This window comes from Myotis brandtii, unplaced genomic scaffold (genome assembly GCF_000412655.1).
Source record: "Myotis brandtii unplaced genomic scaffold, ASM41265v1 scaffold107, whole genome shotgun sequence".
In the NCBI taxonomy this organism is placed as follows: Eukaryota; Metazoa; Chordata; class Mammalia; order Chiroptera; family Vespertilionidae; genus Myotis; species Myotis brandtii.
Genome location: NW_005353629.1, coordinates 1,013,645 through 1,041,492, shown reverse-complemented (window position 1 = coordinate 1,041,492; position 27,848 = coordinate 1,013,645). Strand labels below are relative to the sequence as shown.

Here is a 27,848-nt window from a genome sequence, read left to right as displayed (position 1 = left end):
GGCTGGTGCCCGCCTCTTCCCTGATTCCCCTCCAGCATCTCTGGTTGCCGATCCACGGCTGGGGGAGGGGGGGGACCAGGGAAGAGGTGGACACTGGCACCCGCCTCTTCCCTGGCCCCCCTCCGGCTTCTCCGGTCGCTGATACAAGGCCGGGGGCGGGGGGGGGGGCAAGGGAAGAGGCGGACACTGGCGCCTGCCTCTTCCCTGCCCCACTCCGGCTTCTCCAATCACTGGCTGGGGGGCGGGCAAAGGTGGCCCCCAGGGACACCTTTGTCCTGCCACCCGGCTCTTGCCTGCCACCTGGGTTTCCGATCACTGTCCTTCCCCTTTCGCCTCCCATCATTGTGCCTACATATGCAAATTAACTGTCATCTTTGTTGGCGGTTAACCGCCATCTTTGTTGGCAGTTAATTTGCATATCGCCCTGATTAGCCAATGGGAAGCATAGCGAAGGTACAGTCAATTACCATGTTTGTCTATTATTAGATTAGATACACACACATATATATGTGTATATATATACACACACATATATATACACACAGATACACACACACACACACATATGCTTATGTGTATATGTCACACACATGGGGTGTTCCAAAACGTGTATAATTATAAAGGCAGTGTTCATTAAAATGCATTTCATTTTCAAAATTGAGCTGTCAGCCCTTAAAGTGTGTATATATTTTGAGGGGTCACCCTGTACATAATGTATAGGATATACTATATGTGTATGACATATATGTGATATATGAATATGCGTATATGTGTGTATCATGAAGTATATATTCCAATAATGCCTGGTACAGAGTAAGTGATACTGTAGCCATTATTTATAAGAGACTGTTAAAAAAAAAAGAAAGAAAAAGTCAGCAAATATGTTCTTTAATACACTGAAGGACTTTTCTTAAATTCACACATGCATTTGCCTTGTGAGTCTTGTACTCTCCTCACTCACCAGGCCCACGCACACCCAAGACTCCTGCAAACACACAGCCACTGGGCAGGACCAACAAGCAGAGAGGCTGCCCAGAACTCTCCCAGCCCCCAGACCTCTCCCAGCCCCGGCCCTCTCCCAGCCCCGGCCCTCTCCCAGCCCCCGGACCTCTCCCAACCCCCAGACCTCTCCTAGCCCCCAGATTTCTCAGAGATGGTTCCTCAGTGTCCCAAGTCAGAGGCTGGGGAGAATGAACGCTCCTGGGAGAGCCAGCTCTCCCCCAGCACCAGGGTGAACCGGGACTGTGAGCTCCTTCCCGCAAATACACCGCTGCCCTGCTTTGGAAGGTTCTGGAGAGGGCGCAAACCTTGGGCTGGTGGGGAGCTTGCCAGAGGCAACACTGAAGACACTGACTGGTGCGGGCACAGGAGCCTCCCTCCCCGGCTGGTCACACTTTCAGTCTAGGGGCCAAGTGCGTGCACAGTGAGAGCCCATCGGGCAGCTGCTACCTCCGCCTTGGTCTCCACCAGCCTGGAGGGGTGGCTGCAATGCCGAGGGCACCTCACCTGGTTGTAGGGGGTCGGGGTGCCCTGCAGACAGCCCTGCAGTAGTTTCCTTGGACACACAAAGCAGACAACTCCAGCACTGAACTCCTTCTCCCCACAGACATCTACACGAACACGTACGCGGCCGGCGGGACGGTGGAAGGGGGCGTGTCGGGCATGGAGCTGAATACCGGGCTGGGCACCACCGGCCTGGCCGCCGGGGTCGGGGGCACCCTGAGGAGGAGGGGCTCCATGCTGGGCCCCCCGAGGGAGCAGGCAGACGTGGGCCTGAACCTGGCTTTCCTGGACAGCTACTTCTCCGAGGTAATCCACCTCCCCCACCCCACCCCACACACACACCCACACCCCCATCACCCAGGAAGCAGGCTGAGGCTGGACCACAGCAACCGGCAGTGGGTGCAGGTCTTTACCTCACCCCTCCAGCATCAGACAGAGAGGCCGTGTGGGGAAGGAGTTCACATGACTGACATAACACATTTACTACCACGAGAAAGGCTGGCATCTCTCCTCATTCTCCTCGTCCTTCTTTCCACTTTTCTGTTTCCTCGCGGTTTTCCCACTTTGTTGCCCCTAGCAACCACACAGCAGCAAGATCCTGACTAAGAAAAAGATCAATGTATTTGTGTCCTCACTTTATGATATCCTTCCTGCTCGGCAGGTGGTTCCCGCAGAAGGGAGAAAAATAAACTGAGAGCCAGGATTGGGGAAGGAAAGGGGGGGTTGCTCAAGAAGAGCAGCCCCAGGACTTGGCGCCAGGTCAGGGCCTAGAACCCGGGGCTCCTCTTCTCTGACCAGGGCCCTGCCCGCCAGTGCCCTCACTCAGAGGAGGGACAGGGACTGTGAGCTTCCAAAGGGAAACCCCCTCATGCACTGGATGGCCCAGCGGGCAGCACACAGAGTAAACACACCCTCCTGTGAATCGCTACTTAGCATGTTTACTTCACCTATTGAGCCTTCCCTTTTATATTTCACTCAGCCTGTTTCACTCCCCATAGGATAACACACCAATTGCACCACTGCTCATCACAAAACACTGAAAGGGTGCTGTTGTCATGTAAGCTGTATCTTAAAATTGATGGTTACAAATATGATGGCAGACTGCGCATGAATAGTATAGATTATTTCAAGGTGTGATCGGTACTACAAAGTGCATTCCACAAATGGGAACAAACTGCACGTGTCACAGAAGTGATATTTAACAAATCACTCCTAGGAATCTCATTAATATCAAAGGAGCTTTACCATGAATGTCAAACTGCCCTGGGCATCTGTTCCTATCGTTACAGTTGGTGCTTTACAGGACAAAGGAAAACTAAATGCATTCTCCTTTCTCTATGAGCACTGAGGTCGTCCTCCCCCAAACATTTCAGCTCTACACTTACAAGTGGCCCTAGATTTCAGAGGCCGTGAGACACAGCCCCTCCCCTTCCCCACTCCACCTTCCGCCCCCCCTCAGCCCCTGAGGAGCAAAGCCCAGGCCTCTTTGCTGTCACTGTTACATCAGCACCAGCCACTGGGCAGCTGACGAGGGCCCCATGCCAGGGGATGCTCCTCTCACCCACCTGCCTTTTAAATATTAACCCGCAGAGTTTTAAGGTAATGCCGATCTCATGAATAATTGACTTCAAGACCTAAAATCAGCCATTCCTAGCGGTAGCATTTGGATACTGATGCAGACCAGAGGGAAAGCAGCATGACGTGGTATGAAAAGGATAGGTGGATTTAAAGTTGTAGTGCACAGTTACTTGGGTGTGGGGCATGCCACTGCCCCTCTCTGGGCCTTTAGTATCCTTATTTATAAAATAAAGAGGGGGGCCTGGCTGGTGTGGCTCAGTGGTTGAGCATCAACCCAGGAACCAAGAGGTCACTGATTCGATTCCAGGTCGGGGCACATGTCTGGGTTGCAGGGCACATGCCCGGGTTGCAGGCTCCAGCCCCTGTGAGAGGCGTGCAGGAGGCACCCAATCAATGATTCTCTCTCATCACTGATGTTTCTTCTCTCTTTCCCTCTCCCTTTCTCTCTATCTAAAAATCAATAAAAACATTTTAATAAATAAATAAAATAAAGAAGGGGTCAGATTATATCAGGTGATTCAGATGGTGCTAGGCAGGCCCTATAGCATTCCATGGGACCCACCAAGGGCCATGGCAGGTGAGAGAAAGGGGAAGAGAATGGCAGGTCTCTGCTCCACCCCTCCTCCCCTTCAAACAGAGAAGCTCCACTGCCATGGCTCCTCCCTAGGATTTCACTGACAGGGCCTGTCGTTCAAAACAGTTTGACGATCACAGTCGGTTACCCCCTTGTGCCCTCGCCTGCTAGCCTGACTCCAGAGAGACCCCAGTTCTTTCCACTCAGACCACAAAACTCCACTGACATCCTGATAAAGTCTCTGAAGCTTAGAGATATTTACATCTTTATCCTTGCTTTTATTCTAAGTTGATCAAATATATCTCCTTAAATAATATTTTGAATGTAACTCAATGTGTTTTATTATTTCTTGACCATCTCAGAAACAAAGACTACAAATCCAAATGGCTAACACATTGTCTTTGATTCATACTCTGAATAAAATGTAGAAATGATCACTTGTCAGCGTTCAAATAAGATAAATACACATTTATTCTAGTTCCATGCACCATTAATGCACAGTGATCTCCTTCAACGATGCCAATTATTTAGAAAGACAGCAAAGAATCAGGGTTTTCCTAGGTTCATTCCATAAAATCTTCTTAAATCAGATGCCTCTAAGGCGCTGATCATTTAAAGGGAAAGGAAACTTCTAACTTTCCATTTTTCTTCTAATTTCAGAAAGCGTATGTCTATGCAGATGAAGATGAAGGTCGGCCAGCAAACGACTGCTTGCTCATTTATGACCATGAGGGAGTCGGGTCGCCTGTGGGCTCGATCGGCTGCTGCAGTTGGATTGTGGATGATCTGGATGAAGACTACATGGAAACTTTAGATCCCAAGTTTAGAACTCTTGCTGAAATCTGCTTAGACACGGAAATTGAACCATTTCCCTCACACCAAGCCTGTATACCTATCAGTACAGATCTCCCTTTGCTCGGGCCTAATTACTTTGTGAATGAATCTTCAGGAATGACTCTCTCAGAGGCTGAATTCCAAGCAGAAATGGCAATGCCTGAACCCATGATCCACGGGGATATTGTAGTGACTGAGACCTACACGACTACTGATCAGTGTATGCAGCCCACCACAATCGTTTTTGATCCTCAGCTTGCACCCAATGTTGTAGTAACAGAAACGGTAATGACACCTGTCTATGATGTTCAAGGGAATCTTTGCGTACCAGCTGAGTTAGCCAACGCGCAGAATGTCATCTACACAGAGAGAGTAGTGTCTAGTCCTGGCGTGCCTGACATGAGGAGTGGTAGCATGACTGATGGTTGCATGGGACCTGTGATGAGTGGCAGTATTTTAGTAGGGCCGGAAATTCAAGTGACACAAATGGTGAATCCTCCGGATATTCACATAAGCCGAACCATTGGTTCCACATCCCCAATGACATCTCGACATAGAGTAACACGGTATAGTAACATACATTACTCCCAACAGTAAGCGCTTTATGGTCAGTATTCCTTGCCCCATGGAATCACCAACATATCCATCAAAGGTGTATAATGTACTATATTTTAACATGTTAATAGTCAACAAATACTCAAATTTTTAAGATGTAATGGCATTCTTTGATTACATCTTTTGGGCGGATAAATATGGCTGAGAACTTTAGATAAGCCTTTTTAAATTATTTCTGACTTTCAACAATATGCCAAAAACACTTGAAGAAATGTGTTACGTCCTTTGATACTGTCTAATAAAGAGCACATAACTCATAAGGCAAACCTTAGAGCTCTTTGGGCCTGTACATCTGGTCATGTAAACCCAGATGCCCTTGTCCTTGTAGGTTGCAAAAGTAGACTTGTCTGCATTCACCAGACATTTGTGTCTTCAGAGAATTATCTCTATTAAATATTTTAGTTGAAAAAGTGAATAAAGTATACATTTCTGAAAGGAAACTGAAAAGGAAGATGGAGCATTTAGCAATAGAAAAATAAAATCATTTGTCTCTTCAAATGGTTGCTCAAGATATGAGATATTTAGGGCATGCTTACTATAATACAGGGAAAGAGTTTGCCAGCTAAATGCATCACTGAAAATGGGCTATCAATATATATGCACCTATATATCTATACATATATACATAAATCAAAATGGATTAATTTTTGTTGCACTTTATTGATTTGTATCATTAATTGTAAATAGCAATGAGAATAGCGAAACAAAATATGAAAACACCACACTATAAATAGCTCTTAGGGGAAGTAGTAGAGTAGTAGAGGTTTTCCCCATTACAGAGAATTTTTTCCCTGCTCTCACTACTTATGTCATAAGAACATACGGATTATGGTTTAATAAGTATCATTGACCTGAGCCATCGAGTTTTTATTTAGTAACTAGATCATCTCCAAAAGCACCTCTGTAAGTGTGTGTATTCAACAACTGAAAAGCTGCTCTATGCTGAGTGCTGGTCTTGGCTCTGTGAATACATAGGGAAGACAGGCATGATTTCTGTCTTCATAGTACTTCTAATTCATATCAAGACTTAGAATAAAACTCTGGGGATACATGGCCAAGTTCCCACCAAAAATAACTAGTAAAGTATTTAGACCATTACCAAGTTCTGTTTTTCCTTTTAACACTGCTACTCCTACTGGGGGAGTGCAGTGGAAACACATGTACAGGTTGCTTATTTTTAGTGCACTCAAAGCTAAAATAAGTTCTTTTTGAGAAAAAGAACTCTAGTGAGATTGTTTTATTTAGTTCTGTAAAATATGTAAACTATATAGTAGTAACTATACTATGACTCGTAGATCATGTAAATGAAATAAACTTATTTTCAGGGACTTTTCCTTTGGAAGAAAATAATTTTGGTGCTTCTTCCTTTATAAATAAAACTATTGTAAAATCTGGGGCATCTCACATATACTCTTGCCCAATTCTCTCATTTTACAGAAAAGGAATCTAGGACTGGAGACATGAAGTGATCACAACCAGCCAGTTGTGGTACCAAACTTGAACCCCTCGCTCGGGTGCCCTGGCCAGTGTGCTATGTGAAACTATAACTTTAATACTAGAACTGCATCTGACATGGAGAGGACCTCATTTGGCCTGTTGCATGGTCTTTGCTATTTTCTAGTTGGAGGAAAAAGTCTCCCTCAAGAAAATAAAAAAGGTTTTGTGGTTAAAGTATAGAATGGCTAAAACAGTACAATGCCAGGTAATTTACATGTTTTCTAATCAGTTCCAAATTGCATGTATTGCAGACATTACAGCCATTCCTTACGTTAGGCTTTCACACCGATTCTGCCACATTCTGTTAATCCATAGCACAGCCAGAGAGCATGGCGTCATGGCCATCCTAACACTCAGTAGCACCTGTACGCATTCAGGCCCATGCCATATGCTGACCTATTTTTTTGAAATTTTTATTCTATTAGGCCAGTCATTCTAAACATTGTGAAACAATTAGTAAATAATTAAATGGAAGGTGACAATGGAATTAAAACTAAAAATAGTATTAGATGTGAAAAATGATGAATAAAATAGTACTGACAGATTAAAATTTTCAAATTAGGTAAAACCACTTGTGAGAAGGGCGAGAAAGTTTTTCTGTGGGCTTTTTCTCCTCCATCTATCAATACGCAAAGACGTAAGGTGCTCGCAGAGGCAATCTACCTCTGACGGTGGCTGCCTCCCTCCGCGCGATCCCTGGAAGCAAGACCAGAGCCATTTCATGTTCTCTCCACGCCATCAGTGAGGAGGCCCCCCCATCACTCCCAGGTCGTCAGCATGGCTCATACGGGACTCACGCCTCTGAAATCAGTATTTTAAAAACATCATCCCAAACAAGCAGGACTTCCCGTCCAGTGCTTCAGAGTTACGCTACTGATTTACCTAAGAGGTAAAGGTGACACAGCACTTACGTTAGAGCTTAAAAATAAATCCAGAAGCCGGGAAATTAGACGTAATAAATAAATAAGTATAACAGAAGGTAGTTCAGGTCATATCTCCCGCCCTGCATGTTTACTTGAGGGGATAGCATTGTTAAATGAATAAATGGGTTGTCTTAGAAAAGTTCTATCAGGTGAAGGGAAAGAAAGACTATAGGAAGCAGAGTATTTATAAACTTGTTTCATAAAAAAAATTTTCAAAAATTCCTTTTTGATTAGACCTTCCAGTATGCAATGTATTACTAATGTAATGATGTTTTATATGTTTCTTCAATAAAACCTGTGATAAGAAAAAGTGTTTTGTTTTCTCTTTGGTGCACAACCACACATTCAGAAAAAATTTCCCCACTGTGTTCTAGGTGAATATCATCTTTAGCATTACATATATAATAGAGGAAAATGGATTCATTCATAAATTTAAATTCAGAACAATTCACTTATCTGACCATAATAGAATTTCTCAATATAACTGTTATGTTATTAGTAAATGCTCACTATAAACTAACAAATCAATTGAATGTAAATTATAGAATGTCTTTTCCCATTGGACTTAATACTGTTCTGTATCAGAGGCACCAATTTCCGTCACAATAATGAAAGAATAATCATTTCAATTAAGGGAACTGAGGAAGGCTTTTGAACACGGTGAGATCTGAGCCAGGCCAAGTAGAATTCTGTCTAACAGTGATTCTAAAAGGTATAAAAACCAAAAACCACAGGATACATCCAGAGAACATTAAGTATTCAAATTAAATATTTTTAAGATTAAAAGTATATATTTTAAATGCCTGAAACAAGTGAAGAATTATAAAATTACTACATAGTCAGTCATTTTAGATGATGCTTATTATACTAATTACTCAAGACATATTATCCTATTGAATTCTGAAAAACACTTGTGGTATGACCCCAATGTCATAGATGAAGACACTAAAGCTGAGGGAAACTGTTATTTTTATGTCAGAGCTTGAGTAACAGAGTTAAAATTCACACCCGAGATAGCCTAACTCCAAAAATCGTATTCTTACCACATTCTTGAAAATGTAATGATGGAGGACATGTGAGAGGCAGATGGCAGAGGATCTCGACTCCCATGAGGGGTGTGGCTTTAGCTCAGTAGGGAATGAGGACCCAGTGACATTTTTGTGCTGGCGAACGGCTGGTCCCATTTCACAGAACCACACGGGCAGCCCTTGGTGGTCCTCGCAATAGCTGCTGTGCTGTTGTCATCAGACACAGAGTCACCGCCACGGCTGGGGCACTAAGGCAGAGAACCGAGCATGGCGGGCAGGAGCTCCTTAAAAGAAGGGGGCTCGCTGGCCGAAAGCCTGGGAGAGCCTCTAAGTCTCCACTGAGGTGAGCAGGTCTGTGCTGTCTTGTCCAACATGACTCCAACCGCTCATTCTGCATGGGAGGTATTTGCACAGTGACAGCCCTTGACCTCTTTTATTACTTGAGGTGAGGCGTATGGACTCTGCGGTTTCTGGAGCAGGGCATGCTTTCTCTTAGCTCTGTCCCCTGCCCCGCCCTGCCTCCTTCATCTGGAACCCTCTGCTCTCCTCTCGTCTACTCATGTCTTCCTCCTCATCCTTCAGCTCTCCCTCTGCCACTTCCTGGGAGCGTTTCTTGGTATGTCCTCCACGACCCATCTGCTTGCTCACTCCACTATCAGCAACCGAGCCTGACAGTCTGTGAGCACCTGAGATAAAGATTCTGTATCTCCAGTGAAAAAAAATGTCTAGTACAGAGCATGCACTCTAATTTGGTACTTTTTATCGATTTCAGAGAGGAAGGGAGGAGAGAGAGATTGAAATATCAATGATGAGAGAGAATCATTGATCAGCTGCTTTCTGCACACTCCCCACTGGGAATCAAGCCCACAACCTGGGCATGTGCCCTGACTGGGAATCGAACCGTGACCTCCTGGTTCATTAGTCGATGCTCAACCACTGACCCACACCGGCCAGGCACACTCTTTAATTTTGGATTTAAAGCAGCCCTTCGATTGATCTCTGAGAAGCTTTGTAAATGCCACACTTAGCAAAAAAAATGCAAGTGCATAACTCATGAAGATAGTCACATTTCAGGAGAAATTTACCTTTTGCAAAAAGAATAATAAAATAAAATCACTGAAAACAACCTCACATTCCTTTCAAAAAAAGTAAATTCTAAATAATAAATAAAATAAATTCTAAAATGTTACAGAGAAAGTGATTTTATGCAGAAAAAATGCTTTAAAAGAAAGTTAAAATTTCTGGAAATTTGAGAGAGACTACTGATAATATGATTACCTTACATTATAGCTAATGGTTGGTTGATAGGTGTTTTTAAATTTCCTTTTCAAAACCATTTCTTCGATTTCTTATTTAAGTTCCGTAATAAACATATCATACAGCAGGGGGCAAACTAGAGTTTCCAATAGTAAGATAAAAGATCTTTACTTTACTCTTCGTCGTCATATATTTCTCAAAACAACCATAAAAATCAAATAAATGAACCTTAAACATTACACTTACATGTTACATGAAAGAAAAAAAAACATTCCCAGAAAGCCAACACTTACTGCCACTAAATATAGTATAATTTCTTTTTACTTTTTTCTTGAATGTTAAAATGTGTAAACGATTGTTACAATAAACATGTACTAAATATCAAATACAGATAAAAAGTGATTTGCTAAAACAACTTCTTTAAATTCTGTTTCAGCTTATTTAAATTAACAATGAATCTGAAGAAACTGAGTTCATACTGAGAAAGAATTGCTAGCGAGGGTTTGCCAGTAAACCCTTGCTTTTGTGGATTAAGAAAGTTAATAAACCCGAACTTGGGGAGTGTCCTATCTTGTTAAAAATAATAAGGGGAAGGAAACAGAACCAGTCCAATCGTTACACAAACAAGTTCTGTGTGGCAGGTAAAGGTGGGACTGTCTGGCACTGACTGGCCGGCAGGTGTCATGTGTGAGCACGACGGGCCTGTGCTCTCGCTCATCTGTAGGCTGAGCTGTGCATGAGAAAGGCAATGTAGGGGCACCGAGACACAAGGCAGATAAAGCGCGTTGAAGGAAAGTTGAGGACTCCCTGTTATTGCTATTGACAGAACAGACCAACTCTAAGCACTGCAAACCGCTTTCTACAAAGAGGACCACGCTTGGGTTAGAAAGTCATAGTTTCTCTGTGATTAGCAGATGACTGAGTTCAAGGTAAGAAACAAGCTGAGTGCACACCTACCGGGAGGAGGTGAACTGTGCGGTGAGTGATGGTGAGGTGTGAGTACAAAAGTCACAGCGTGCACATGTGATCAGCACAAATGTTGGTTGACTGGGAAGTTTTCGTTGTGTGTTTAACAGGGAGGCACTAACTGGGTGGGGACTTTGGTATCAGCGAGGCATTCGCCACCAGGTGTGGGGAACATAAAAACTAGATGAGGTTGTAAAGAGAGAAGGCTTTAAAAAATAAAACACAAATATGTGTTATTCTGTGCATTATGCTAATTACTTTTCAAACATCTTCTTCCTTGGTTCACCTTTTGATCTTCCTTCATAGATGAAGCAGTTAGAAAAAGATGACATGGGCTCTACTGTGCCTAGTTCCAAAGCGCATTCCTGCTTTAAGTAGCTTTTGAGCGTTTCACCGGCTACTCATGAGCTAAGTGCTCGGAGGGGAGAGGTGAACCAAGGTCCTGGCCACCAAGGCTCGCACAGCAGAGGCAGGGAGAAGCGTTAAAACACAGGATGACACGTGCTACCCCAGGGACCGGGTGAGCGGCTGTGGGAGAAGAGAAGGGCCCAGCCGCGTGGAGCTGGAAAAGGCTGCTCAGAAGAAACGGCCTTTGGCCAAGGGTGGGAGGGCCCATGGCAAATAGGCAGATGAAGAAACGGAAGGGCATTCCAGGCCAATGAAACAGCACGGGAGAGGAGGAGGGAAGCAGGGAACACGGACAGAGATTCGATTTTAAAAACTGTGTTGTAGTTGGCAAGGTGGAGAATGAGAGAAGATGGTTGCATAGACAAGAAGTCGGAGGCCTACATATGTATGGCCTGCTAAGGAGTCTTTATTTGAACCTGAGAGCCACTGAGACACTCACAGGAGAACTGTGAATTGGGCCTCAACTGGGAAGCTGCTCTGGTGCATGTAGGAGGGGCAGAGGCTGCTGGGAAGGAGACCAGGGAGGAAGCTGTTTCAATGAACCACAGCAGCGAGGGAATGGCTTGAGTTTCGTGTACACGTCATCATCCCTGGGATAGCTGACTAACTCATGGCCCATGTCACACACTCGCGTTGTAATTGCGGCAGCAGTGGCGCTGAGGATCAACGAGGGCAACCAGTTACGCTGAAGATGTCACTGTAGCCTAAAAGCACCACGCTCAGTAAAAGCTCTTGAAACAGTGGGACTCTCCCTGGAGGACGATCATCGGAAGGAGCAGAACATGCAGACGAAGACCCAGCCTTTTACGTCAAGAATAACAGACTTCCTACATTTATAAGGAATAAAAACAAACATTTTAAACAAGTCAGTGTTAAGATTCTAAGCTACTTTTTGTTAGTGCAGCCAGCATTGATCATTTCCTAGTATAAAACTAACGTGTACTGCCCTAGCCGGTTTGGCTCAGTGGATAGAGCGCCAGCCTGTGAACTGAAGGGTCCTGAGTTTGATTCCAGTCAAGGGCATGTATGTCAGTTGCAGGCTCCTCCCCGGCTGGGGCCCTGGTTAGGGCACGTGCAAGAGGCAACCAATCGAGGTTTTTCTCTCTCTTCCACTCTAAAAATCAATGGAAAAATATCCTTGGGTGAGAATTTTTTTAAAAACACACTAATGTACGTATTGTGGAGAATTTAGAAGATGTAAGAAAACAAAAAGGAAGTGGAAATCATGCACCATTACCCAGAGAGGACCACTGCCAACATCATGCTGGTTTTCCTCTCACTCAACGCTGCCCCCGCTTACCCTGCAGCCGACACACAGCGCCTAGGAACCCAAATTCGAGGCTGTCACTACACCCTTTCTCTAGGCCCGTTTGAAATGAATAAAACTAAAAAAAAAAAAAGACCGTACCCTTTTATGTAATGATGTTTACTTTGAATTTATATTAGTTCACACAAACACTCCATCCATGCTTTTGTTCCGGCCCTCCGGTCCAGTATAAGAACCCATTGTGGCCCTCGAGTCAAAAAGTTTGCCCACCTCTGCTCTAGGCTCTTATTCGTTACATATCACTTAAAAGCTGAGACTATTATGTATAAAAGTTTGTGCCTACTTTTTCCATTTAACACACTTTGTAAAAGTATTTTAAGGGCTATTTCAGCCCAGGAATGGGCACTGAGGTTCCTCCCACTCCTTTGATGTGTAAATAGTGATGTGGAGCTTTGCAGGTGCTTTACCTTATTTCCATGGCAACTGAAACTGCGGAGTCCAAGGCTTTGCACATGTTTAAGAATCTGTATATTATGACACATTATTAACAAGATGGTCCCAACATCAGTGAAAAGACCTTACACTCCCAAGTGCAATTCTCATACATATAATATGATTTTAAAATTTTTGGAGTTCCAGTTTCTCTCCCAGCTGAGATTGAATCTGTGAATCCAATAGATTTGATACAGCATTATGAAACTTATATTTGTTTGTAAGGATGCCAGAATTGAAGAGAAATTTTTAGGTAGATACCCTCAGCTATTAAGACTTAATTTGTCTCAGGTTATTTTTCATGGACATAAAATATACTCATTTTTTCTTCTGAATTCAACACAGGCTCTGCTATCTATAATGTGTTCAGCCCTGATCTATGTATAGTATAATCCTAGAACCAAAATTATGGGCTATAGTTTTCTAAGAAAGAACCAAATTATCATCCAACAATTTGAACACTGAAAAAGTTTCTTTCCCAAAAAGGCATGAGAAGATCTAACCAGCAGGCCACACTGGCATCTCCCAGGCACCACTGTAGGCTGGTCGACAAAACTGGGTCAACCACCCACCAAGAAATATCCTTACAGATTAAATATGTGCTTTATTGGGGGGAGGGGGGATATTCCCAGCAAAGAGGACATGATCTGACTTGATAATGGCAGGTCCCATCCTGAGATGGCACTTATTATCTTTCTTCTTGATTTCAAAAAATTGATATTTTCCACTGTCCAGAATACATTAAACTATGACTAATCTTTCACAATCTGTGGACGTCAAGTACCTGCCTGTTCCCTGTTACTCTCCATTTCCATAGTTTCAAACCAATGTTTCCACCCCTCACCCGCCTCCCTTAACTTAGGGAATTTATTTCCTTTCTCTCACCCACACTGACATATTGGCAGGAGAGAAGTTACTGTGACAAGTGACGATGAAAAACTATGATAAAATGATTTGTTTTAACCCTTGAACAGAGAGGATGGAAGAGCTAGACACGGGAAGGGACATTTGGCTTATATAGTAATCACTTTAATAACAATTGTAAGGTGGGGTGCAAACTCCCCAAACAATATCACAAGCTAACAAGTCACTCATAGCTTCTCAGCAGGGAGGAGTCCAGATGCTGCCCAACCACTGAAATCTGTAGCACACATCACACAGCAAGCGCTACAAAAAGCTAACTGGAACCTTCACACCTTTCACCTTCCCGAACTGCATCAGATGCATCAGTGAAAACTAACTGGTTATCTGAAGAAATGGGGGGAAATGTCCTTTAGCGATCCTGGTAATCCACTAGTCTAAGTAGTTAGCGCCTTTCTTCCTGCCTCAATCTGCAGTCTTTCAGCTGGGAGCCTTGTTTTCTGTGGAGAGGAAGCAAGTGTACAACCTGAAAGAGGGAACAGTTCTCTGGCCTAAGAGGGAACATGACACCTGCCCTCCATCAGCTCCAGCTCTGCTCTCTCCCCGTCTCTCTCCAAGTCAGCAGATCCTTTCTGCCCTGCACCACAGGCTCCCTCAGAAAGGAAAACCCAGTAGGTCAAGGGGGCAGCAGCCTCCTCCCAGATTCCTCCCTCCTGCTGTCTCCTCCCCACATAACCAAAGGAGGGGACGGGGAGGAGACAACAGCAAATCCCACTGGCTTAGGAATAGGGCTTCCAGGGAATCAAAAAGGGTGTCCTTCCTCTGAAGATCGGGGTGTGTTCCGTTCATTGCATGTTTTGGCAAAGTGCTTGTCAAGCACCTCCGCGAAGGCAGAAAAGCATGTGGCTAAACAGGAAAAAGGCTGGGCTGAAACCACTGAGCCCCACGATAGACTGACTAGCAGTGAAGGCTTAAAAGAGAAAGCGTCCATCACACTGTCAGCTGGGAAATCTGGCCAAAATAAGAAATGCTTCATAATCACTTTTGCAACTTGGAGCCATTGGTGATTCATAGGGCTGTGTGCATAATTAGCAGTAAGCATGCCTCCTGGGTTGCCAGGACAGATGCATAATTACTGATGGGTATTATCACCATCCCTCTCCGTCTTAACTTAGAATCGTCCACCTATTGCCCCCTTCCACACTCATCTTGTTAGACTAAGTTGAATTTCCGAAAATAGTCACCATTTTAGGCATTCATTAAATATTTGTCAATTTCACGTGACCAGTTAGGTATATAAAATCCTTCACAGCAGGAATAAATTAGTTCCTTTCTTTCCATGCTTATGGACACACCCTGATCCAAGATTCCACCATATCTCACTCATCTTTGTATCTCTAGGCCCAAAGTGTGCTTGGAACATCTTAGACACCTAATAAGTGCCTGAGGAATAAATACTAGCTGACTAAATTATCCTTCTCAATCACTTCTTAACGTTATCAAAATTATCTCCTCTACTGTCTGTAGATTATGAGAGAATCTGTCTTTCTAAAGGAGACATGATAAAGAGATATTAATAATCTATCAGGAGGAAAAAATAATTAGATGCCTCAACTTCTACCTACCAAGGCTCACCACTCTGCATAACTAGAGTGAGAAGTCTATTCATCTTTGCGTCCCGTTCTTGGATAAGTTACTTAAATCTGCTCACCGTCTTTTTTTGTAAAATTAGAGAGTTGGATTAAATTTGTGTTTTTCACACAGTGAGCTACACCCCCCAATAATGGATCATAAAGTCAATTTAGAATGTTTACCTAGATGAACGTTTTTAATGGAATGAAATAGAATATAAAAGGAAATAGCAAAGTCCATCATACATAATAAGAGTATATGTCTGTGCGTGTGTGTACTGGTTGGTGATAAACTATATTTTTGACCATGTTTAAACCAGAGTTTCAACACGACTAGACTAAATAGATCATCTTAAGTTTCGTTGGCCTCTCAAATGCTTGACTTTTCTGAATAAGTTGAAGGAGAAATAGGAGGAGTTTGAGTGCCAGGAACGAGGAAGCTAGCCAGACAGACAGGGGACCGTGCCTGCTGGAGCAGAGCACAGCTGTGCATGTGGAAGGCACGTGGTGCCCTTCCTGGCATTCCCATCACACGCAGGTAGGCGTGAGGTAGGTCTTTTATACAGAATTCCTCTTCCTGGGAAAATAAGGACGTTATCAAATTCCTGAGGACTGCCAAGGAAATTGTCAGAATGAGTACCTGTGACCCTCATCTACCAGGGGCTGTCAGAATCATTACTAGGAAAGACCGTTCAACATGGAGACAGGGCAGTGGGTTGTCGTCGTGTCATATCGTCACTTAAATTGAACCCAGCAAGCCCCACTCTGACTCTCTTTGCTTTGATCTTTAATTTCTGGAGCATGAAATAGATTGTTCTTTATAGATGTTGAGACATGTGTCCATGGTTCCTGCTCAGTGGCGATTTGTCATCCCACCTGGGACACTGGAGGTGGGATTCTCGCCTAAGCCCCATCACTGTGAGCTAGGCAGTCGGAGGTGAGTGCCTTACCTCTCTGTGCTTCATGGTTAACTATTTGCAAAATGTGCGTTTTGGGGACAACATATGTTCTCCGGGTATTACATTGCCCAGCTCTCCCTGCAGGATCCTGCTTAACCAGATCATCCCTGTTAGATGCTAAATCCTTCCTATAATGGGAGTGATCGGAGGCATTCCAGGCATCCCAGGTTCAAGAAGAAACCAGTTTGGAGCATCCTCTTTGTGAGTAAAATTCCAGGCATGTAATTCCGGGATGCTTTATGGTCACCTGAGAATGTTGGAATAAGGCCTTTGGGAGGACACTGTCCGCTGAGGGACAACTTTTCTGAAAGGGCCCCCCCGAATGCCTGGAGGTTTTGTGTTGCCCGACCCCTTCCCCTGCTGCTCTTCTTGTTGGGCAGGTGGGGTGAGGGTGGGGGGAGGTGTCAGGGTCGGTGCACCCACTCCCCCCGCCTGCCCCCCACACACAGTAGCTTGCTTTTCTTTAAGCTCTAGCAGAGAGGTTTTAATTAAATCTGAATGAGTATACCCTGCCAGTGTGGCTCAGTTGGTGGAGCATCCTCCCATGCACCAAAAGGTCACAGGTTCATTCCGGGTGAGGGCACATGCCCTGATTGCAGGCTCCATCCCCAGTAGGGGGCGTGTGGGAGGCAGCTGATGGACTTCTCTCTTTCTGTCTCCCTTCCTCTCCAAAATCAATTTTAAAAAATATTTTTAAAAAGTCTAAATGAGTATCAGGCAATTTTGGGCCTTCTATTAAGAGTAAAAATAGTGTGGGAGAAACATTTATGCTTTCTAGTGAAAATTCAAAATATAAAATTTCCTGATAGAGAGATTAATACAAACTTCAGGTCTACATTCTGCCCAGAGGTAGTGTGAAAGAGGGAAAAGGGGAAAAAAAAAAAAAAGAAAAGTAGAAAGTAAAAACAGAATAGGTGGGCAGGGAGGGGGAAACCCCTGAAGCAGCAGGAAGGAGGAGAGAGAGGGAGAGGGAACAGGAATGGAGAGAGTGGTCAGCATCCAGCCAGACAGACGGAGGGGAGATGGGCCCGGAGGTGCTCAGGCGGCTGTGCTGGGCCCACTAGCCCCTCAGGAGCCCGCCTTCTTGATCTCACCAGGAAGCTGCATGACAAAGGGCAGGACTCGTGGCAGCTGCACAAATCGCTTTGTCTTTCAACGAAGGATATTATCAATGAAGGATATTATCTGTTTAATATCTAATGTATTTCTGCTACCGTTGGCATCAACTGTTTAAATATTTTGGAACTTGTCTCACAGGCTAAAAAGACCATTACTGCAGATCACTAGAATCTTCCTTGACGTCTGCATAACCTGAGTATAAATCAGCATAACCTGAGTATCAAACAAACAGACCACCAAGAGGCCAGTGGGTTACCCAGATGCCCTTCTGTTTTCTGGTGAGATGCAAAATGAAGTGCATAGGCTGCATCCCGGACAAAGATGCTTGATTTGAACCTGAAAACCTTTAGCTGTAATAAGGAAAGTGCAAGGGATTAGAAACACAAGGAGAGAGGGAGAAGTTAGACACAAGTTAGACAAGACCAGTCCAAAGGGCGACCTCTATAAGACGACTGGCTCAGTCTCTGCAACAAGCTGGTGTCATTTTTTTTAATTTTTTAAAATAAAAACAATGTTAGAGTAAAATAAATTTAAGGTGGAATTGTGGTCCTGAATTAGATGCTAATTTGGACAGGACAAATCAGCTTTAAAAGCCTTTTTTTTTTTTTTTTTTTTTGCTTATTTGAGGAAATTTTAATATGAACCGAGTATCTGAGAAGATAAATGTTAACTGACATGGAAAAATATAGATCCACTCACATAAAAAAAGCAAGTGACTAAAAAGCATGTATAGCAGACTCTCATTTTGGCTAAAACAAAAAGCCACACACAGGTGAATAAGAAAGTAAATGAAAGAAATTTCAAGCAGGAAAGAGAACCAATATTGACCTTCCATGTATTTAAATGCTCTGCTAAGTATTTCCTCCACATCACTTATTGGATTATTTAATTCTCCCAAACACCCTGAAAGGAAAATGTAGTTCGCCTCACTTTCCGGATAAGACTTACAGGTTACCGGAAGTGATCTCTGGGTGGTCAGAATTCGGTGACTTTCTTTTCTATTTTGCTTGTTTGTATTTTCTAACTTCCTATTCTGCACATTTACTGCTGACATAATAATAAAATGATTTTATTTTTTTAAAAAAAAAAACTAAGAAGTGAAGATAAAATAAGCAAATCCAGCACTTTCCAACTTCTGTGACCCACACCCTTTTCTGATAGACACCAAAATCTGTAACTCCTTGAAATTCAAAAAAAAAATACCATAATTTTTTTTAAAACCAAAGCAATGGCACAGAAAACTGCTCTGCTTTCGGGCGATGAACAAGCACCTTGCAGACTCCCTGACAAGTCTCCCTCGTGTGGTCATGTCCCTCCTGTGGGAGCCAATAGGGTTGTGGGAAGAACATAAACTTTAAAGGCAGACAGACCTGTTCAAATCCCAGCTGCGCCACTGACCAATATGGTGGACTGGAAGGAACTGCTGGGCCTGGGTTGTCTTGTCTGCAAAATGGGGTGAATAACGTCTTCCTTGAAGAGTGTTAGGGGTAATTAAATAATTAAATAAATGATGTCAAGAAAATGCTTAACACCCCAATTAAGTACATCGAGGGCACTCAATAAATATCTGTTCCCTTCATGCCTGAAATTCTGACAGCTGTTCAATGAAATTGAGGCTCTATGTGCCTCAAGGGAGCCCCTCTATATGTCATCAGTCCCCCTAACAGGTCCTCTGCCCCAACCTCTCCCTCCTAGCTTTTACTTAACTTCTCTGCTCAATCTGGGGCCCAGCTAAGAATTACAATTCAATTCTCTTCATCTCTACACCCCTCATCCAATGATTCATCCACCCACGTCCTTACTCAACAGGTAGCCACTGAGAACCAAGCAGTGGACCAGGTGAGAAGGGGTGGGAGGGGCAGTGGGCTAAACCCAGGATGTACCATTCCTGCCCCCCAAACTCACCAGTCAGCTGCTTTGTCCTTCACCCATAAGCAGGCGCACAGAAGGGATGGGAATGAAGTCAGCCTCACTACAGCTGCATCCCCCTCTCATAGAAACATGAGGCCGGAAGAACAGTTACATCTCGCAGTTGCTTTTTGAATAATCACAGGATTATAGTGAAGTCTGCTGCCTGGTAAGAGAAGACCCCTTCAGTACTCTTCGTAGTCCTTCTTTAATGAGCTGTTGAGGACATTTTTCCTTCCATGTAGACTTCAAGACTTTTATCCTCCTCCACTTCAATCCCTCACAGAGACTATGTGTCAAGCCCGAGACCTGCATTAGATTTTTCTCTGAAGAACTGATGCTCTAGAATAGAAAGTGTTCTCACCCAGGAATATACCATCTTTCTGTTTTCTTACCTCTTGTGATATGTCCTTCATCAATATTATGTTATACATTCTTGAGGAAGCTACTTCCAAATATTTTACAGTTTTTAACTAAGATTGTGACTAGAATATGTTTCTCATTTCACTTTCTAGATTTCTATTACTAGGGCAAAGAAAAGTTACAGAATTTTTCTATAAAACTCTACCTTAAAATTTCTTTAAGAAAATGCTATGTGCAAATGTGTGATGTTAAATTAAAAAACACTGGAAGACAGGAATAATTTCCTCTGAAAAGATAAATTATCAAAATGTAGCCCCCCAGAACAGAAAACCCTCAATGTGGTGAAATTTGGAGTAACTGGAGATGCATTTCCTAAGCACTTCCTATAAACGCAGGCTGACCAACCCAAATGAGTACCAATTGCAACACCTCGGCGTCTAAGCAATAAGAGGGTGTCCTGAGAACCTGCCAACCTCACTTCACAGGGAGAGCTGGAGATTAGCATTAAGTCCAGGCGTTGCACAAGTCAAGCAACAGGCGCGCACATCCGTAAAACCGGCCCGGGTCTCACGAATCAGAAAGGGACTCGCACTGACTCACCGGCTGCTGAGCTAACAAGGGCGGGAGAGGCCGCCTCCCTCCCCATCACCGCTCCTGAGGCGGAGCCTTCCAGAAATCAGCCGAGTGAGCTGGAGCTGAGCCAGCCTGGATCAGAGACCACAGCTCATACTGCACAGACTGTGCTTGGGAAAACCTTAGGTTCCATAGACCCATAGGAATCTTCAGACGCTTCAAGAAAGGAAAGGAAGTGGAAATGATGTTCAAAAAAGTTCATGTGGAACAATATAGAAAACCCTTCCGTGGGCTAAAGAACATCTGCTGCACACGCTGGATTCATTACCCATCCAGGACGTGGTGGATTCTGAGTCTCTTCTCGATGACAAGGAACAGAATAATGGTGTTTAGTCAAAGGAAGGCCAATCAGACACGTCCAAACTGCAGAAAAAAACATGTCCCTGTGTTTGAGCTGAAAGCTCAGTGCTTCCCTAACTATGTGAACACAAAATAGATCCACCTGATGGGAAAGGTATTCTGCCCTGAAAACGGCAGAGAAAATTCACTTGAAATTTCTGTTTCCTCTAAGTAATCTTTTCAAGAGGTTTTGTAGCTCCTAGTCAGGACATCAATCATAACATGCCCAGTCCACTACGCTGTGCAGGTTTTACTGGTTTGCCAAACTTACCAGGAACTTACTAGTCATGAAAGCATTAGCGACTGATCCTCACCAGGTAAAAAGCCAGTAACACATGGGTCTGGTAGAGAAATAGACCCACCCTGAGGGACACTGAATGGCGGCGGCTGCTCGTTGTCTCGAAAGGGCCCCCTTTCCTTACCACACCGAAGGCAGCGCTCTCCACGCAGGCATCCCTGAAAGCCTGAGGCCATTCCCAATGTCCCTGGGGATTTCAGAGTCCGTCTTCCTAGGGCTGCTCTGAGCACAGCAGGGAGCAGTGATACACGTCCATGGGCAGCCACGCCCCGGCGTGTGGCTTGAGCAGCAGGTGAAGCATTCCACATATTTCTTCCCATGGGTGGAGTGGAGGGTTGAGATTTAAATTAAAGCAATTACTAGTGAATTAACCAATCTGGAAATATCTTTTTGTTATAATTGTTAGAAAAGAGGCATCTGGGACATGGAGTTGTTGACCATCTCAGACATGGACCTCAGGACTTGCTCATGCGAGGGCTGTGTGTGGATGTGTTCACACTCACATTGTGGTGATAACCACGGATGTGCATGCATCTCTTCAGGCTGTGCTATAGGAATAGGCTGTTAAGTACTTCAGTCAAAACTTGCCTCCTTGCTAATATTTTAAAGTTATAAATCATAATTCTCTTAGAAGCATTATACTTTATGTACTCTTGCTGTGGGTCTCATTTTTAATGGAACATTAAGGGAATGCAGTATTTTAAATGTAACTTTGTGAATATCTTTTATCTAGAGGTCTATTGCTATTTTTATCTTTTATGAAATTTTTGTCACAAAGTAAGGCAGGATTACATTTTCTTCCAGATTGAGTTGGTGTAGGGTATTCTTGGTTATCAAAATACTCATAGCTTTGGGACTTTGAAATGGTAAATATTCATGATGTGTGAGAAGGCATGATACATAACTGTACCATCTTAATTACATAAAAATGGAAGCTTAGTTGTGTAGATACACAGCACTTAGGACACGTCAGACTGTAAACTGCTTGTGATTGATGATGGCTTTGTTCTTTGCTTGTGTTTTTCAGTTTCCTATATATGCACATATTAACTTAAAAAAAATGTTACTTTAAAAGCCAAAAAAAAACAATTATCAAAAAAGATTTCCTTCCCCAGGAATTACCAATAATAACACTGGTACAGTTTGAATGCTAGAAAAACATAAGTAATGGCTCCCATGATACTTAAAAATGCTTGAGGACGTCTACAAAATGTTCCCGCTACCACCAAAGTGAAGATTGAAAATGTAAAAATAAAGAGGCTGTGGCAATAGCTACAAAGCACAGAGAATTAATATCTGACTTGGCAGATTTGGCTGTCACACCTTTTGACATCATCTCACCTGAGACGGTGCAAAGGCCAGAATGATGCTCGATCCAGGAGGGCTGTGGGCCCTCTGGAACTAACCAAAATCCAGAACTTACTCTGTTCTGAGTCCAGCTCCTTAGATTGCTATACTCAGATCTCAATTTTTGTTTAACTTACTATAATCTAATAAATTATTAGCATTCAATAAATACTTAAATCTGTCAATAGTGCTAAAATATATTTTTTCATAAGAATACTGTTTTCCCTGCCCAGCTGGTATGGCTCAGTGGTTGAGTACCAACCTATGAACCAGGAGGTCACAGTTTGATTCCCAGTTGGGGCACATGCTCAGATTGCGGGCTTGATCCCCACTGTGGGGTGTGCAGGAGGCAGCTGATCAATGATTCTCTCTCATCAGTGATGTTTCTATCTCTATCTCTCCCTTCCTCTCTGAAACCAATAAAAATATATTTGAAAAAAATACTGTTTTCTCATAAAAGAAGTGAAAAAGAAATACCTATAACAAATTCTATGCCTCACAGGGAGGAGGAACATCAGAGGGGGATGTAAATTGCTAATAGCCTTTTAGATGACAAGTTATTAAAGATTTGAACTATCTGTGCCCTTCGATCCCACAGTTACACTTGCACAACATTTTCACAGATGTATTCACTTATTCCTCCCAAAGCCCTGGGAATGGGCTGCTCAATGAAAGACATGGCTGGTCGCTCACAGAGCTCACAGCCAAGTGGTGGAGAGAGGCAACAGAAGCAATCCCACCAAGAAGTGCAGCCTACACATCACTGAGCCCTGCACGGGAAGCACACGGGAATGCCGGGTACCAATAATCAGAATAATGGAGGTGAGAGTGCCCACATGTGGGGAGTAGGAAGACCTCTCAGACAAGGTCACATACATTACCCCCTACTGAATGAGACGCCAGCGAGGAGGAAGGGGAAGAAACGAAGTAAAGAGCGGAGGCAGAAAAGGAGCTGAGGGTTTTGGAACAGAAGGAGCGGGAAAGAGGGGGGGCGGGGGGGTGTGTGATGTGGTGGGAGAGGAACACGGGAATGGCTGAGGCTAGTTCCTTCTAAGCCACGGCAAGCAGGTCTGATTCTGTTCCAGGTGCACTGGGAGCCTCGACCTTTGAAAAACAGACTCGGGTTGCTGAGTACGGGGTGGACCGGGCGAGGCGGGAAAGGAACAAGAGCTCAGTCACAGACCCACTGCCCGACCTACCCGAGAGGGATCGGGGATCTGGCTCGTGCGGAGGAAGCCCAGGGAAGGAGGAAGCGGGATGGATTCTAAATACACCGTCAGTTTTATCTGCAACAAACCACGGGAACCAAAGAAAAGCTTTTCTCAGAAGCCCTTTGTTGAGTGAGATGCATTTGGAAATTCCTCCCTCACGCTGTTTATTAGCTTACAAAAATGTGCCCACATCTAAGCAATTGCTTAATCAACCCAAGTCAGAGCAAAAAGACAATGACCCTGGTCCACAGCATCAGGAACAATTTTTTTTAAATATGCACTCACCCCTATTTAGCATTCTGAAGTTTGGGCTTGAATCCATATATGGCAAAAATCACACAAAGTTTTCAAGTAAGAAGCATGGTGAACCATGTTACACACCTTCTTCTAACGGGAACTTGGTCACCAGCCCTATTCTCACTAATTATTCACGTGCAGACTGTGCCCTTCAGACGCACAACTGTATAGTCTCTGACATTTCTGAGTGTCTTCAGGGACTATCCTAATGGAAGAGATGTAGGATTTCCATTCCCGTGAATAACAAAGCAATGACCACAAGCTCTGAGGCCAGGACAGGGTATGTGTTTAATTTTTTGTTAACGCATATGTGTGAGACCAATATCTCAGCTCACAAGTGTGTAGACATTCAAAAACAGTTAAGTACCGAAAGTAGTAATGTCTGACATAGAAAACATATTAAATATATGCTTCCAGTCAAAACAAACGAAAACCAGTGAAGGCTTGTTGGTGAAAGTGTGTCTCATTAACACCCTCCACGTGAGGAAGAACAGCACTGCTGTGGGTAATGAGCACTAGAAACATCCTGGAAACCTCTGAGCCACTGCGCACTGGACAGATATGCATTCTTCCTGCTTCACTCCATATGCCTGGGTTCACATTCCTACAAATTGAAGAATGGTGTCTTTGGCTTTTTGATGTGTTGTATCTACTGTCCAGCTTTTATACTTTCAATGCAGTGCAGCAGGCGAAGTGCAATATACACACACGATGAAGCTCCCTGTTAATGATTCTGATTATTATTGTTGGGATCCTCTTTTCTTTCCGCCTCTTGAGTAAGAGCCAGTTTCAAGTTGGGCTGAGATTTCCAAAGCCATTATCCTGCGCATAAGAAGATAACCAGCCAACAGAAACCACTGGCAAGTCCTCCTTTCTTTCCTCTTCAGACAAACAAAACAGCAAGTGAGGACACTGCTCAGTGCAGAAGGCGCTTTGCAGATGACCTTCCTGGCACCACGTAAGTGTGGCCCCAGCACGACGATGCCTTATTACCTCACCAAGGCCCCAGTCCTCCAAAGAAAAGGAAGTGTGGCTTGAAGCACTGTCAAGGGCACACAGAAAAGTAGGGAGGGAGCCCCGCCTGCCTACCGAGCTCACAGTGGGATTCGTCATCGCTCTCTCAGGCCTCCTCGACTGGGACAGCGGCTGAAGCCAGCCTGCATCCGACCAAGAATGGTATGTGGGTCTCTAGAGGGGCACCCTATCCTTTACACAGCGCCCAACCAAGAATTCTTAGAGGTATTTTGAAATACTTAACCTGTGTTCAGGTAAAGAGAGGGTAAAATGATAATTAGCAGTTTTAAGCCCTAATAATTAAAATTGTCAAAGATCTGAAGTTTTAGGGAAGGCAAATCAGAACAAAGTCAGCCATATCTAGAACTGAGTCCACAATGCAACTTATGGCTATGCCGAGGAATATCATAATTCACTGCTAACATTTTTTAAAATCTCTTTTGTCTTTAGCACAATAAAACTTTGAAGAATTACAAGATTTTAAATAATGGGAAACAAATTGAAAGTTCATTCCATTTTTCTCTTCTTCCCTGATCCTCACCCAAGGATATGTTTCCTACTAATTTTTTTAGAGAAAGGGTAAGGAAGAGAGAGAGAGAAAGAAACATCAATGTATGAGAAAAACATCAATTGGTTGCCTCCCATATGAGCCCCCACAGCGATCAAACCCACAACCCAGGTATTTGCCCTGACCAGGAACTGAACTGGTACCCTTCCAATGCATGGGATGACCCTCCAATCAACTAAGCCACACTGGCCAGGGCACATTAATTTTTAAATAACTTTTAAAATTATAAAACTAATACATTCTCATTAAAAAAAAAAGATCAGAAAATATATACAGGCCTAATGAAGAAAATAAATTAAGTATATGTGTTGGGGAGCGCCTCGAAAGCCTAAATTCAGGATCAATTCCAAAGAACTGACATGTAGCCTTATTCAAATTCATAAGGACTTTAATAGGAGAAACTTACATACACGGGTACAGCAGTGTATGGCGGGCAGGGAAGAGTCCACACCTCACCCAGGACAGGGTCTCTCTTCATAGGTGGTTAACTGTAAAACCACATTGTACCCGCCACATAGACCACCAGAAAGAACAGCGCATCCCTAAGTTAACAGGGAGCACCAGGCAGTTAGCACACTCTACACATCTACTAGCGTCCTTCCTGGACCTGCTGTGCGTCTTTGGGTGGCAGTCTGGCTTTCCGGGAAGTCAGCCAAGCCCCAGGTTACAGAGAGCCAAACAGTGACAGAGTTAAGTAGTCACAGAGAGTTCATCATTTCCCAGGTGCCTTTGCTGCTCGAGCCATGTTGCATCTCTACAGTGAGTTCCCCTACAACATCTATGATCACTTCACTCAAAAAGGTAAGTCCTAGTTTATGATGGTGGTTCCTTCCAGCCTTTGCCTATGCATAGGCATTTCCTCTCATTCTGTGATAAGAAAAAAAGCCCCAATATATAAACTTATAAACCCAAAACTCTCGCCGCTGTTAACCAAATTAAAAAACTAACTTCAGAGCGTAACCAACGTACAAATCACTAATAACTGCAATAATGCTCAGCCAGCTTCTATCCCTCATATTTGCTGACTGGTCCAACCACAGAGAAGCCACTTCCTAATTCAGAGAAGACTTTTCCCTGCACGTCAGTCTTTCCATATTGAAAAGGATTCAGTAGTTGTTCACTTTCTGATTCTAATCAAAAAGCGCATAAAATGCGCATTAAGGAATTTAGAGGGAGCTCTAAAAAAATTAATAAACCTGATCTTTAGAAACTTCCTTACCAAGTGAAAGCAGATTTAAAATATTTACTAGTTATTCCTCTGTTGCAGTCAATCCCCATCAGATTTGTCCCAGATACTATAGAGGTATATGGTGTCAACCAGGGGGCAGCAAACATTTTCTGAAAGTAAATAAATAAAGCAAACATATTCTATACGTTAGCAGTAAATTGTTTGGGCTGTGTGACCATCCAGTCCCTGTCCCACTACTCAGCTCTGCTCAACCTTCCCTTGCACCACAAAAGCAGCCATTCACAACATAATATATAAACAAATGGCCATGTCTGTGTTCCAATAAAACTTTATCTACAAAAACCTTATTACAAAAATGAGATTTTTCTGGAGACAGATGATGATGATGGTTGCACAACAATGTGAGTGTACTTAATGCACTCAGCTGTACAGATAAAATAGTAAATTTTGTTATGTACATTTAACCACAATTAAAAACAAACAAACAAGAAAAACACAAGACTCTGCCTACATGATGTTCTTTTCCAGCTGGTACACAAAATTCTTCCTGCCTAAAACCATCTGTGATCAAATGGCTCCCCTGAAACTAAAAAGTTTCCCAAACCTGGTCCATAAATACTTATAAAGATACAATTGCTCTTCCACCAAACCTTTCTTTAAATATCCAAGAATATTTAAAAAGTGTTTTTAGTCTTGGCCAGCATGCTCAGTGGTTAGACCGTCAGCCTGCACACCGGAGCATTGCAGGTTCAATTCCCAGTAAAGGGCGCATACCTGGGTTGCAGATTCAATCCCTGCCCTAGTTGGGGTGTGTGCGGGAGGTAACCCATCAATGTGTCTCTCTCACATTGATGTTTCTCTCTCTCTCTTTCTCCCTCTCTGTCTCTTTACACCTTCCACTCTCTCTAAAAATCACTGAAAAAAATCCCCACTCCGCAGGTGAGGATAAAAAGGGGGGAGGGTTTAATTCTAATGTTATAAGCAAACTAAAGTGGTGTCAGCAGTTTTTCACTGTCCTTAACGCAGGTTGGAGACCAGATGTTTAGAACCGCACAGCCTGTAGCAGTGAGCAGGCTGCCCTGGGGGAAGGGCCTTGAGTAATTAAAAGCGCACAAATATAACCTACTTGACCAGCTGCCTACCTTTTAAAAAACCGAAATACAACAGGA

At 43.6% G+C, this 27,848-nt stretch overlaps 2 protein-coding genes across 2 annotated transcripts in view; one reads left to right on the top strand and one right to left on the bottom strand.

The window, feature by feature from the left end:
* DSG4 (desmoglein 4) overlaps positions 1-5,128 on the top strand; it is a 28,291-nt gene extending 23,163 nt beyond the window's left edge. Inside the window, 2 exon segments of the mRNA XM_005857060.2 lie at positions 1,607-1,809; positions 4,316-5,128. Of these exon segments, the coding sequence (XP_005857122.1) occupies positions 1,607-1,809; positions 4,316-5,086 (974 nt within the window). The 3' untranslated portion in view covers positions 5,087-5,128.
* The window catches only part of DSC1 (desmocollin 1), a 294,686-nt gene that overhangs the window by 210,934 nt on the left and 55,904 nt on the right, over positions 1-27,848 (bottom strand). The gene's annotated exons all lie outside the window — the stretch shown is intronic.